General features: G+C 39.3%; 2 protein-coding genes across 2 annotated transcripts; both read right to left on the bottom strand.

The window, feature by feature from the left end:
* Positions 1 to 872: 872 nt before the first annotated feature.
* Positions 873 to 1,850, bottom strand: LOC18018992 (probable transcription factor At1g61730). Its single transcript, XM_006401268.2, has 2 exons — positions 1,778 to 1,850; positions 873 to 1,318 (listed from the first exon to the last, which is right to left on the bottom strand). The coding sequence occupies exons 1-2, from the start codon at positions 1,848 to 1,850 to the stop codon at positions 873 to 875; spliced, it is 519 nt and encodes a 172-aa protein (XP_006401331.2).
* Positions 1,851 to 9,126: 7,276 nt separating this feature from the next.
* On the bottom strand, positions 9,127 to 10,515 carry LOC18018990 (putative FBD-associated F-box protein At5g56700). Its single transcript, XM_024156708.1, has 4 exons — positions 10,427 to 10,515; positions 9,656 to 10,385; positions 9,412 to 9,558; positions 9,127 to 9,315 (listed from the first exon to the last, which is right to left on the bottom strand). The coding sequence occupies exons 1-4, from the start codon at positions 10,513 to 10,515 to the stop codon at positions 9,127 to 9,129; spliced, it is 1,155 nt and encodes a 384-aa protein (XP_024012476.1).
* Positions 10,516 to 14,887: the final 4,372 nt, after the last annotated feature.

The following is a 14,887-nucleotide window of genomic DNA, read 5'->3' as shown; positions in this document are numbered from 1 at the left end:
ATATCTTGAGAGAAAGCACTCTAACCGTCAATTTGGTCACATTGTCACCGGGACATTGCACAACATTCAAATATTCCAGAACGGTACAATTAGATAAAAATCTCTGGCCAAATTCATCACCAGGGTATTTGACTGATAAAATTGTCAAATCTTTGAGACATGGGAAAGAGAACGTTGAAGAAACATCTGCAAGAATCGCATTGTATAGTTCCCATACCCAGTATACCCATAACTATCATCATTATATATGAGTTTTGGCACCATCATCCAAAGGGGCTGCCACCGTTTAGACAAAACCATTGTTGCCACAACATCTTTGGTACTAGCTAGGTAGAAAGGACAATATTTTCAAGAGCAACTCCTCAGGCAAGTGACTTATCCTATCCCTATGAGCCATTCCTTTTCAAATCCCAAGCTTTTAACTCGAATTACTAGAGGAAAAAATCGAACAAACACATCTAAAAATTGATCAGTTTATTCTTTCACAAGAACACCAGATTCTTTGAGTGACCAAACGAATAACACAAGCGACAGATGATCAACAGAAGCTACAGGAGAACCCTAGAGACATTACTGAGGTTAATATTACCAGAGTATTGTGTTACATTAACATTACTGAGGATTAAATTATGAAAACATCATTGTTCTGATTGTCGGAAGAATAGGCAGCGCTAAGGAGAGAACACAAAGATTTATAATAAGAACATGCGAATACACAATCGAATGTCAAAAGATTAAAACTTGAGACCAACATGAGTTGCTGAGAAAAAAGAACTAAATTATTTGGAAGAGAAAACACAAGTTCTAAGTTCATCAAAGCGAAGAAATAGGTGGCATGGGCATTGAATTTTAGACATAAACCCAAAAAAAGTCTAATCTGCTTCAAAGATCAGAGAGGCCACCTCATGCAAAAGCTTTATCTTCTCCGACACATAATAACATTCCTCCTTGGCTTGCAACATCTCAAATCTCTCTTCCAACTTTTTCTTGGTCTCAACCGGCAGGAAGCTCCATCTCTGTTTCACATCATGCTCATAAAAACCGAAACTCGCAAGGGATGGAACAAGAAAAGAGTTTTCGAACCAATCAAGTTTCTTCACATCAACCGACGTCGTCGCAAACGACAGCTTTTGCTTCGAAGAGTCAGGCTTCTTCGGCTTCTGAATCTTTTTCGATACCATGTTATATATGCACATTTTGAAAGATCTCTGATTACGAGGGTTCCTAAAAGCAGTTTTTCCTTTACCCATCTCCTTCTTCTTTAAACTCCGTAAAACCTTTCGGCTTCCACAGATTTTCCTTTCAAAGGCTAGAATCCCTTAAACCAAATTAGCACCAAAGCCTCAAAACGTCAAATATACGAACAAGGGATATGAAAATTCTCAGGAAGCAAACAAGTAATCATAAGCAACGACGCAGGGTCAAAGCAAAACCTTAAGGAGGTACATAACAATCCACAAAAAGAAATAGAACCACATGAAAGCAAGACACACCGAGCGGTTAATTAAAAGATTATTCATGAACTAAACACAAACAGACTGAGAACTAGAAGAAACTAACCTGTTCTTCTTGTTCAACGGAGAACAGGAGCAGCTGCTTTGTTACTAATACCAAATCCTCTGAAAATAGGAACCCTAAAGTGATTTGAGCGGTGCAACTTCCAAGACTTCATCAATCGATTCACATTCCATGCGCAGAGAGAAATAATCAATGACACTTCAAATGTGGAAAAGCTATTAATTATTTTCCACGCGCATATTTCGAACGTTGATATTACGCGCCAGAATAGCAGGCCCAATTTCACGGTTTGTGCCTTTGTTGGGGAGTCCAATGTTGTTGAGTACTGTCATTTTTGACACAAACCAAACTCTAAGTATATTTTAATAATTTTATTACTTTACATATTGAAAAAAAAATGATAATTCATTTTCAAAATAAAACTATTTTGTTCTCAGTGATTCTATTCTTCTACCTTTAAAAACTATTATTGTTTATTTTAAGAAATGGTAAATGTAAATCGAGTTAAGAATGATTTATGTTTCTAAAAAAAGCCGACCATTGGGAACCGAAAACCATTGTGTTATTAACATTTAACTGCACCATTAAAATTCTGACCTTCATAGATCCAACGGTCCAGAAGCTTTTTCCTGAAGACGTGAAGAAGTTTCCGCTTCATCTTTCTTCTTTCTTCTTTGTCAAATTTCTAAATCAAGAGTTTAACCGAACCAATATCAAACTAAAAGATGCTAAACCAGAAATCAGTAGTCTCACCTTGAACTAAACTAAAAATGCAATAACCGTTTGAAGCACCAACAGAGAGAACAATAGACACTGTCTAAGAGCACACTGGTTAATTAACCACCTAATCAATAGACAAAGATGGAGCAGATAACATAAAATGATATGCCTATTCATCTAAAGATTTATTCAACTAGTCAAAGCAAACGCGAGCTTGCATGTGGTTGAAGCTAGGGAAGAAAGTGTCAACTCATTAATCATTTCAAGTTTCCTTTGTATTGGAGATAAGAGCGTATCTTGGTGTATATCGCATATTTAGGAAAATATCCTGTTATGATTATTGGAATATATCCTTAAGTGTTAGGGTTTTGTAATGAGTCGAGTTGTATATAAGCTTGAGATGTTCAATCAATAAAGACAACTTTGTTCGGTATCTATTTCTACATGGTATCAGAGCAAAATACTAATCTTCCGCAAATTTCTTCATCTTCTTAAACAGTTCGTTTTCTTTGTGTCGACAAGTTCATAGTTTGAGCAAGTCATCTTCTCATCATGTCGGGTGACAAAGCTGTTGAGACGTCCAAGGCGATGTCAACCGTGGAGATAGTATCTTCGTCTCCGTATGTCCTGTACGGTTCCGACAATCCAGGTGCCATGATCACTCCGGTCAAGTTGAACGGCGAGAACTACAATCTCTGGGCGAATGAGATGCTTAATGCTCTCCAGGCCAAGCGCAAAACAGGGTTTATCAACGGGACGTTGAAAAAACCTGAGGTTGGGAGTCCGGATTATGACAACTGGGTTGCGGTAAACTCGATGATCATCGGGTGGATTAGGGCTTCGATCGAGCCAAAGGTGAAAAACACAGTAACATTTGTTACCGAGGCTGGTCAGCTTTGGGAGCATTTGAAACAGCGTTTCTCAGTTGGAAACCAAGTGTGTATTCATCAATTGAAGGCACAGCTTGCCAGTTGTCGTCAGAATGGTCAGACAGTGCTCGATTACTATGGGAAGCTGACGACTCTTTGGGACGAGCTTGCCGTATATCAGCCTGTGCCAGCGTGTACCTGTGGTGCGATGAATGTGTTTGTCAAAGAACACGACAACGAGAAGGTTCATCAGTTCCTCATGGGACTTGATGAATCGCGCTACGGTAGTTTGTGTACCTCTCTTATGGGACTTGATCCGTTACCGTCGGTTGAGGAGATCTACTCCAAAGTGGTGATGGAAGAGCAGCGGCTGGGCGGTGTTCGCGTTCGTGAGCAGCAGACCGATGCTGTTGGTTTTGCGACCAGGCAACTTGAGTCTTCTCCCTCCTCCACCTCAAATCGGAACGAAGCAGGCGATTCATCAACCTTGAAGTCTCGCGTGCTCTGTTCACACTGTGGACGTTCTGGTCATGAGAAGAAAGAGTGCTGGCAAATTGTAAGTTTTCCCGAATGGTTTACGGAGAAAGCCGAACGTGGTGGTGGACGTGGTTCCAGCTCTCGTGGTCGTGGTGGTCGTGGCAACAGCGGTCGTGACAGAGGATATGCCGTTGCAGCACATGCCACAACTTCCAATGCTTCTGTCTTTCCAGACTTTACCGATGACCAGTGGAAAGTGCTTACTCAAATGATTCAAGAAAAATCATCTGGGAAATCTGACAAATTGTCTGGTAAGGCATACTTTGGCGATGTAATACTTGACACAGGGGCCTCTCATCACATGACAGGAGACCTTTCTGTTCTTGTCGACTTGGTGTCTATCCCACCATGTTCGATTGGCTTTGCTGATGGGAACAAGACACTAGCTTTACACATGGGCGTGTTCCCTTTATCACATAACGTCTCGTTGACGAATGTGTTATATGTGCCATCGCTAAATTGCACTTTGATATCAGTCTCTAAAATCCTGAAGCAGACAGGTTGCTTTGCCACATTTACTGATACAATTTGTGTTTTGCAGGACCATTTTTCGAGGACTTTGATTGGAAGCGGTGAAGAGCGAGATGGTGTGTATTATCTGACGGATGTTGCTACAGCAAAGATTCATGCGGTCAATGCTTCTAAGGATCCGACTTTGTGGCATCAGCGTTTAGGACATCCGAGTTTCTCTGTTATTTCTGCTTTACCTTTGTTTTCAAGTTCTGAATCTTCTGTTAGCTCTAGTCCATGTGACGTATGTTTTCGAGCTAAACAAACAAGAGAAATTTTTCCCGATAGCATTAATAAAGCATCTGATTGTTTTTCCTTGATCCACTGCGATGTGTGGGGTCCTTATCGCGTACCGTCTTCGTGTGGAGCGGTTTATTTTTTAACAATTGTTGATGATTTTTCTCGAGCAGTTTGGACGTACTTGATGTTAGCAAAATCTGAAGTCAAGAATGTGCTTACAAACTTTATAGCCTACGCAGAAAGACAGTTTGGTAAACCAGTAAAGACGATTCGTAGCGATAATGGCACAGAGTTCATGTGCCTTTCTCCTTTCTTTCGACAAAATGGGATTCTGCATCAGACCTCCTGTGTTGGTACGCCGCAACAAAATAGACGCGTGGAAAGAAAGCATAGGCATATTCTTAATGTTGCACGCGCATTGCTGTTCCAAGCACACTTGCCAACCAAATTCTGGGGTGAAGCAGTTTTAACAGCATCATATCTCATTAATCGGACCCCATCGACGGTTCTTAAAGGTCGATCTCCGTTTGAACTGCTTCACGGGAGTAGACCAGACTACTTTCAGCTACGCGTGTTCGGGTCCGCTTGCTATGTTCATCACAATCGTCGCGATCATGACAAGTTTGGAGAAAGGAGTCGCTTGTGCATCTTTGTTGGATATCCCTTTGGTACGAAAGGGTGGAAGGTGTTTGACATCGAACGTAATGAGTTCTTTGTGTCTCGCGACGTGGTCTTTCGCGAAGACATCTTTCCGTTTGTCGATATGTCTTCGTCTTCCCCTGAATCGTCTTCATCAGTAACAGTCTCTCCGGATAACGATTGGACTGATGATCCGCCTTTGTTGGTCAGGGGGAGCTCGTTAAGTGTGCCTTCTGAAGTTGAGGAAACTGTCGCCACCTCAAATTCCTCCGCAGACAACACTGCAGTCGATGAGGTATTTCCTGGAGCTCCTTCAGTTGTCGAGGAGCCTTCAATGGTTCCGAACGAACCTCCTGTCGTATCTCAACCAGAGACTATGGTCGAAACAGAGCCAGCTGTAGAACAGCTTGGCCGTGGTTGTCGAGAGAAGACACGTTCGATATTGTTACGCGATTTTCACTGCAGTCACATCACCTGCGATAATACACATCTCGCTTCTCCCACCACTGCTTCCGAGTCCTCGTCAATGGTCCGAGGTAATTCACTATACCCACTGTCCAATTATGTTTCGGTAGCTAACTTTTCTTCCGAGCACCGTGCATTTCTGGCAGCTATAACAGCAGGTAACGAGCCCAAACATTTCAAAGAGGCGGTTCAGCTTAAGGTATGGAACGACGCTATGAACAAAGAAGTCGGGGCTTGTGAAGCAAATCATACTTGGGACATTACTGATCTACCTCCCGGGAAAGTTGCTCTTGGAAGTCAGTGGGTTTACAAGACCAAGTTTCGCGCCGATGGATCTATTGAGCGACATAAAGCCCGTTTGGTTGTTATGGGCAATACTCAAGTCGAAGGTGATGATTATAGTGAGACGTTTGCTCCTGTTATTAAGCTCACTACTGTACGCACACTCCTTCGACTTGTAGCTGCGAAACAGTGGGAAGTATATCAAATGGACGTGCATAATGCTTTCCTCCATGGTGATCTCGAGCAGGAAGTCTATATGAAGTTACCACCGGGCTTTCGTCATTCGCATCCTAACAAGGTGTGTCGCCTAAGGAAATCGCTGTATGGGCTAAAACAGGCTCCAAGATGCTGGTTTAAAAAGTTGTCTGATTCTCTGCTTAAGTTTGGCTTTGTTCAGTCATATGATGACTATTCTCTCTTTGCCTACACGAACAAAGGCATTGAACTTAGAGTTTTAGTCTATGTTGATGATCTTCTTATTTGTGGTAATGACAGCTACATGCTACAGAAGTTCAAGGAGTATTTGGGGAGGTGTTTCGCCATGAAAGACTTAGGCAAGCTCAAATATTTCTTAGGGATTGAAGTTAGTCGAGGTCCTGAAGGTATTTTTCTGTCTCAACGCAAGTATGCGTTAGACATTATCGCTGACACTGGAAATCTGGGTTGTAAACCAGCTGCTACGCCACTTGAACAGAATCACAACCTCGCCACGACCTCAAGCCCTCTTCTTACTGATCCCAAGAAGTATCGCCGGTTAGTTGGCCGCTTAATTTATCTTCTTCATACTCGACCTGAGTTAAGCTACGCAGTGCACATTTTGTCTCAGTTTATGCATGCTCCCAAGGAACATCATTGGGCAGCTGCTATACGAGTTGTTCGGTTCTTAAAAGGCTCGCCTGGACAAGGCATTTTGCTGTCATCCGATCCTGATTTAACTCTCACAGTATACTGTGATTCTGATTGGTCTGCTTGTCTGTTAACTCGTCGTTCTCTGACAGCTTTTGTGGTTTTGCTTGGAGGTTCCCCTGTTGCTTGGAAGACAAAGAAACAAGATACTGTTTCTCATTCCTCCGCTGAAGCTGAATATCGGTCTATGGCAGCAGCATTGCGCGAGATCAAGTGGTTTCGCAAGCTTCTAAAGGGATTAGGTATCGAACAGTCAGCGCCAACTCGATTGTTTTGTGATAGTAAAGCCGCCATTGACATGTCTGCAAATCCAGTTCAGCATGAGCGTACGAAACATATTGAAAACGATTGTCATGCAGTTCGAGATGCAGTTCGTGATGGGATCATTTCGCCATTCCACATTCGGACAACTGAACAACTTGCCGATATTTTAACTAAGGCTCTTGGTCGATCTCAGTTTGTCAGTCTACTATCCAAGTTGGGCGTTGAGGACCTTCACGCTCCAACGTGAGGGGGAGTATTGGAGATAAGAGCGTATCTTGGTGTATATCGCATATTTAGGAAAATATCCTGTTATGATTATTGGAATATATCCTTAAGTGTTAGGGTTTTGTAATGAGTCGAGTTGTATATAAGCTTGAGATGTTCAATCAATAAAGACAACTTTGTTCGGTATCTATTTCTACACTTTGAGAATGAATTCTTGACTCAGTCAGGACTGTTGCAGTCTTTAAGCAACGAGCATTGTTCAAGACACATGTGACCACATCTCTTTCTTCTTGTCTTCCTTCATACCCTGTCCACTTGAAAGTTTCCAAACTCGTATTAAAACATTGCGGATCACAATTCAGTTCATTTTTCCAGCAAACAGTTGGATCCACACTACAACGTTCATGTTTCTGATCAGATCAAAAGGTCGAGTTAGCTAGATTAAACCATAGAAAGCATTAAGACCAAAAATAATAGTCGATGATATATAATTGAGTAAACTAACATATATAAGGTGGAGCTCGAGGACTCGTAGTTTAGAAGAATATTTGAGAAATTGGGCAAGTAATCTTGGCCAAAATTTGTCGCATGTACATAGCTTCAAATGTTCCAGCTGATCGAAGACATCAGTATACTTGTCGACACCCTGCACAGAGAATTGGAAAAGAAACAAAAACCAAGATTAAATTATATTTAATGAGATATATATATATATATTGAAGATGGAAAAAAGATTAGATAGATTACCAGATAGTGAGATCTAAAGCATAATGAAAGACGCTTGACGGATGTTATAGGTTGGATAAACTTGTAGCTATAGGCGCAGTCAACATCGATATATGCCTCCTCTAGCTTAGGCAAATTTGCAATCGAACAGAAGTGATAATACTCCCTAACTTTAACTTTCAAATACTTCAGAGAAGGAGTATTTATCGCATACCCGTAGTAACCAGTTGGATAAATACCCTCGAGGGTTAATCTCTGCAAAGACGGGACAGTCACACTGATCGACCTTGAATGTGTTCCAAAATCAGATTCTCAAGAACAGGGCAGTGACGTAGAAACGCTTGAAGATATTCAACGTCTTGAACATCATATACATCGTCATCCAATCTTACATTTCGAAGTCGCAAAGTTTTCAAAGAAGGAAGACAAACCCTAGTTGGAAAACGCACTAAAACGTACTTTTCGAGTTGCAAGGAAACGAGGGATTTGCAGAAATACAACGTGTCCGGCAACCTGGCAGGTGACCAGTCTCTATACCATTTTTTAGGAAGAGAATGGTATACTCAGCTCGCGTACGCCGCGAGAAACTGCGAATCCAACCCAAGATTCGAATTCTTCAGGTTCATATAGTTCAGGACTCAACTTGAGAGACAAGCTTTCTAAGGCGGAATCTCTATTCCTTTTAACAAAACGCCGGAAGCTCTTCTGTGATTTTAGAGATTTATTTTTGCTTTCGTTGTCATCATACTCAAGTTTTAGTTTTCCCACCCGCTTCCAAAGATTCTTCCATTGCTTCGACAAAACGCTCGTGCTCACAGCAACTTTCGTTGGAAGAAACGATAGGATCTTCACTACCAATTCATCTTCAGAAAACCCAATAATCTTGTCCATCTTTTAGAAAATTACTCTATACACCGTCTGACAACAGCTTATAACCTTTAGAGGAGGCTTGGGACAAAGAAGAAGAGGAATAAATAGCCAGACGAAGATAACAAAACCCTAGAAATACTTTTAGTTAATTTTCCTTTTCTTTATTGGCTAAGTATAAACCATACCACCGCGATATACGCAAACATACGATATACTTTGCCAAACAGGTTTTTCATTTCTAAAGCAAGTTCCACCACATTTACCTAATTGTTCTTGGACTAAAAAAAAAAGCCTAAAATCTAGAATCGAATGCGACAAACCCTTTGATGATCTAGAATCGAGGAACCTAACATGATCAGCGCAAGATTGATGTAGATTTCAAGCACTTGGCATTTTTGAACATAAAACTCAAGAAATCTCTCTCTTCTGGTCTTCCCCTGTACCCTACAAACTCGAAAGTTTCAAGACTCTTCAACAAACATTTAGGAACAGAACTCTGTTTATTGTCCCAACTTATCCGTTCATACTGCTCAAGACTTGGATCCTGTGATGATGATACAAATAATAAAAAAGATTAGAGAGTTAAGACTACACCACACACTGCTTTTAGACAGTTTTATCGAGTCAGTGAGACACTTACATAACTAGCATCGACGTAAAGATTGAGTACTCGCAGTATAGGAGAGTCTTTGAGCAACCTGACTAGTAACTTTGACCAATAATCGGTGCATATACATAGCTTCAGATGCTCAAGCTGTCTGAAAACAATACCAGAGCGATACACAGACTGCACATGTTGTGAGCATCATAACAGATAATTAGTGTTACAAGTAATATCATGCGATAGAAAACCTGAACCTGATAGATGGATGAAAACATATTACCTCTTCTTCGCTGTTGAAGAACCGGTGTAATGAAAGACATTTGACGGATGTGATTGCTTCGAAAAGCCTCTGGAGATCATCATAAACATTGATATCTGCCTCTTCAAGCTTTGGCATATCCTCGATCAAATAGGAGAACTGATCTCTATCATCCTCAACTTTGAAATACTTTAATGAAGGGGTAACTATCACATACCCATCAGAAGAACACCCAGAACCTATCTGCAATGATAACCTCTGCAAGGACGGGACAATAACGACTATGGCCTTCACATTTTCAGTCCCATCTACTTCAATGACCAAATCTTCCAGCACAGGGCAATAGGATAGAAGCAGCCGAAGAGAATCTTCGTTTACGTATCTCACGTCTCGAAGATGCAAAGTTTTCAAGGAAGGGAGAGAAACCATTCGAGGAACATCCACAACAATCATGCCTTTAAGTTTTAAGGTCACGAGCGATTCGCAGGTATACAAGCTACTAGGCAATAACACATCAGGATCGTAACTGAAAGACCTATATTCGATACTTAGCTCACGCACATAGAGAGAAACTGCAATTCCAAGCCAATGATTAATATCCTCGGGTTGAAACGATTTAAAAGAACATTTAAGGTGGAAGCTTTCTATGACCGGAGCTTTGTGTAATGGCATGTTCTTGTCGATAAAAGCCCGAAGTGCAGGCTTTGGTTTGTAACCAGTAATTTCATACTCGAGTTTAGGAACCCACATCAAAAAAAAAATTCTTACAAAATGCTAAGGAAATATCTTAACCAGCTGCTAGTGGATACAGCAAGTTTTGTTGGAACAGATGATAATATCTTAACCAGCAATTCATCTGCTAACCCACTGATTCTATCCATATTCTTACAAAACCCAAAACTTGATTTTTATCTTCCTTTTTCGGACCGTCAGAAAAAATAAAGACAAAAGAAAAAAAAACAATGTGAACTCAAGGATTTTGTCTGAAGCCAAGGAAAAGGAATTGGGAACAAGTGAAAATAGAGCGAAGAAAAAATCTGGATTGTTAGGTGATGAGAGTCTTTTCCTGTGGATTTCAGAGTTAATGCTCGATTTCAACTCGGGAACCAGATTCAGGGGATAAATCGGAAGCGTTTGCGAAAGCATTTGTCGATGATACTTCGTGTCTCAGATAAGAATCGAGAAAGGGAGGAAATGGAAGAAGAAGTAGCAGGTAGGGCTGGGCACGGGACAAGTACTTGTTAAATTTCATACTTGACTCGTTTAAGTAATTGAATTTATTACTTGTATTTGACCCGCTCATAATAAGTACTAGTTATTTCAAGTACTCGTTTAGAAACTGACTATTTGTAAGTTACTTGACCCGTAATTTACTTGTTACTTGTTACTTGATACTTGAATCTGAAATATTTAAAAATTTGAACCTAAAATAATACTTAAAATCAGATAAATAAATCCCTTCATAATTAAATCTCTTCAAACGCATATCCAAATGAACATTCTAAAACCACATAAAAACTTAAAATAGTAGACAAACAAACAAAAGATAAGCATTTGAAATATTAAAAACATTGTTCTTCTGGTTTTGTTTCAATGCTCCAAAGATTTCTTGTCTACTTTGGTTCTTTTTTTGTTCCTACAAAATTATACAATAAACATAAGTATATAGAAGAAAATGATAATTTTGCATGTTTGACAATCAAAAATAAAAGCCACCTGTTGGTGACTAATGTGCAAAGTATTTAACAATAGTGGGAACTAAGAACACGTAACTGATTCTAATTTTATATTCAAAAAACAAATTGGGTGGATAAGTAAAAAAGATTCAGATAGAAAGAAAACAAACATAGAGATATAGATATGAATAATTAAGATAACTTGCAAGATATGAAACGTGAAGTATTCTTAGTTTCTTACCATTCATTCTTCCTCCAAAGTTAAACTAACTCCTTCTGCCAAGTTTCTATAAGCAGTTGAAGTCGTAAATTCTTGTAAAACAACATAAAACTTGTAAGTTCACAAATAAAAGAAAAGATTCATAAATAAGAAAAAGTAAGTGTATACCATTTTCTAGAACTTCAAGCTCTTCAATTTGGTCTTCCAAACTACTTTGTTCATAATCATTGCGAATCCAATCTTGAGTGCATATTAGAGCTTCAACCATTCTTGGAGTGAGAGAACTACGAAAAGGATCAATGACACGACCACCTGTGCTAAAAGCTGACTCAGAAGCAACGGATGAAACCGGCATAGCAAGTAGATCTTTCGCCATTACAGAGAGAGTCTTATACCTCGATCCTGTCTTTTTCCACCAAAATAATACATCAAACTTTGGATCTGATCTAGGAGCACATCTATCAGCCAAATAGCTCTCCAATTCTGACTGATAAGCACAATTTTCTTCACTTTCTTCATGTATATCAATCATAGAATCAAGGTCATAACTTTCTGCAGCCTCTTCTGCTACTTCTGAAGAAATATTTACTCCTTCACCTCTGCTAGCTTGCGTTGAAGAACTAGAGACTTTCTCTTCATAGTACTGAAACATCTTCTCTATAACCAGTGTTACTTTCACAATCAAAGCTTCAGCTATGCTATTACCACCAACACCGTAGCTCTCACGTATCAACTAACTCACATACTTCAGTTTATATCGTGGATCAAAAACACACGCAGCAAAAATCATCAAATTCATGTTCTCCATATCTCCCCAATATTTATAAAACTTAGCCTTCATCTTAATAGCCATTGCTTTCTGATTAGGATCAGTTTTGTTCAATCCCATCTTTCGTATCATTATACCAACTCCAAAAATCTCCTTCAGATATGAATTCCCGGTAACGTAACGAGTTGCTGAAACTTTCAGAGTTGCATCATAAAAGAACTTGAGAATAGGTAAGTATGCTTTTGCATAGTCCCAGTCTGATTCAGTAGGCACACCGCCCAACTTCCCAAGTTCTACCATGTATTTCTCATCCTCTAACTCAAGCATATCAAAACCTCTCTTCAATTTCAAAGCTGACTCCAACATCAGATATGTAGAGTTCCATCTGGTCTCAACATTAAGAGATACACCAGCAGTAGATGAAAGCTTTAGGTGAAGAAGACACTCTTTGAATTTGTCTAATCTTGCCGGAGAGGATCTTACGTACAGAACAGCAGAACGTATTCGACTAATGGAGGCTTTATTTTCTTCCAACCCATCTTTGACAACCAGATTTAGGATATGTGCACCACATCTCATGTGAAGATATTCACCATCAAGTAGACTATTACCCCATGACTTAACTCTTCTTTTTAAGAATCTCAGTGCTACATCGTTTGCACTTGCGTTGTCTACGGTGATTGTGAAAACCTTGCTGATTCCCCAAGACACCAAACATCTTTCAACCATTTTCCCTATCAGCTCACCTTTGTGACTCAGAATTTGGCAAAAATTTATGATTTTTTTTTTGCAAATTCCAGTTCTCATCAATAAAATGTGCAGTCAAACACATATAGTTGATGTTCTGAACCGACGTCCAAGTATCTGTCGTTAGAGAAACACTCCCTTTGTGTTTCTGAAAGAACAGCTTCATCTTTTTCTTTTCTTCAAGAAACAAACTCATACATTCTCTAGTAACAGTTCTACGGGAAGGAATTTCAAACCGAGGTTGGAGAATGTATATGAATTCTCGAAAACCTTCCCTTTCCACAATCCTAAAAGGCAACTCATCCTTTATAATCATTCTGACCAAACTTTTTCTGCAATCTTCTTTATTATATTCTAAGTATGATGGAACAGCTTCATCATTCTCTTTTTTAGATCGATGGTGCAGGGTTGCTTGCTTAAGTCTTTTACCAGCGACAGTCTCAACCTCAAGTTCTGGATGTAGCTTCTTACATCTAACCATGTGTTTCAGCATAACACTAGTATTGACACCAGATGGTGATCTAATGGTAACTACTTGGCCACAATGATTACACTTAGCTTTGTCTCCATTCTCTAATTTCTTAAAGTTAACCCAAGCAGGAGATCTTTGTCTAGGGACTACCTTAGATTCAACAGATTCCATAGTTGGAGCTGATTCACCACCATGTCCGCTCTCCATTTCCTCTGCATCAGTTTTTTTACTTCCACTAATACTATGTTGCTCAGATTCCATCTATACAGAAAAGTTCACAACTCAAAATGTTTAAACAAAGATGAAAGACATAAAGATTGAACCCTAATAAAAAAAACAAAGACATTCATTCAGATATTGTGACGACAAACCTGATTAGATCGATAAAATTGAGTGATTAAGATAAGCAATGGAGAAAAAATCAACGGCTATGAGAAAAATGACAAAGTTAAGCAGCCGCTTTCTGCTTTCTTTCTATTTTAAAACTGAGAGTGAAGATATACCGAGAGAAGCCCTAGATCTCTTAAAAGTTAAAAATAAATAGTATCGACAATTATAACTAGGGCTTATATGAAATTTGGATAGTTTTTGGGCTTAATCTTTGGGCTTAATATTTGTTATAGATTTTGTTATTAAAAGGGACCAAATAAGTAACAAGTATAAGTAATGAGACAAGTAACAAGTATAAGTAACGAGACAAATAACAAGACAAGTATTAAAAATAAAAACGATACTTGATATTTGACCCGTACTTGCAAGTAATGAAATTTGTTGACTTGTTACTCGACTTGACAACAACAAGTATTTGTTTTATCAAGACGAGTACGGGACAAGTAGCGAGTACGGGACGAGTAACAAGTATTTATGCCCAGCCCTAGTAGCAGGTGGTTTATCAGAAGATATCGGAGTCTCAGAGTAACGTCGCCGTCGAAGTTATCGGAATCCTTCTCTACTCACCGCTCATCAAAACCGTTGGGCTTCCTTTTAATTGGGTTTAATAGTCTAAATCTATTATGGGCCAAGGCCTGGTGAACAAAGCAAGTTTTGGCTTCTCTAGCTGGAGAGGCTTAACTCGCAGCGCTAAAGATTATAACATATCTATTTTCTTGTTGATTGAACACTAAAACAGCTATATATCAAATTCAACAGCAAAATGTACCTTAGATTAAAAAAAAAAAATCTGAGTTAGATGAAACGTTACACTGAATTGTTAGACTAAAAACTGATATAGTCTATCTGAGAAACTTACGTGCATTGCGCTCCAAGTCTCCTAGTTTGGGAGAACCTTAATTTTTAGCAAACCAGAAGAGTATTAACTTCGACCAATATGCGTTTAATAAACAAAAAAAGAAGTTTGGGATTTTAAATT

This window comes from Eutrema salsugineum, unplaced genomic scaffold, assembly GCF_000478725.1.
Source record: "Eutrema salsugineum unplaced genomic scaffold, Eutsalg1_0 scaffold_2, whole genome shotgun sequence".
Taxonomy (NCBI): Eukaryota; Viridiplantae; Streptophyta; class Magnoliopsida; order Brassicales; family Brassicaceae; genus Eutrema; species Eutrema salsugineum.
The sequence above is the reverse complement of the archived record's forward strand: the minus strand, read 5'-3'. Positions and strand labels throughout refer to the sequence as shown.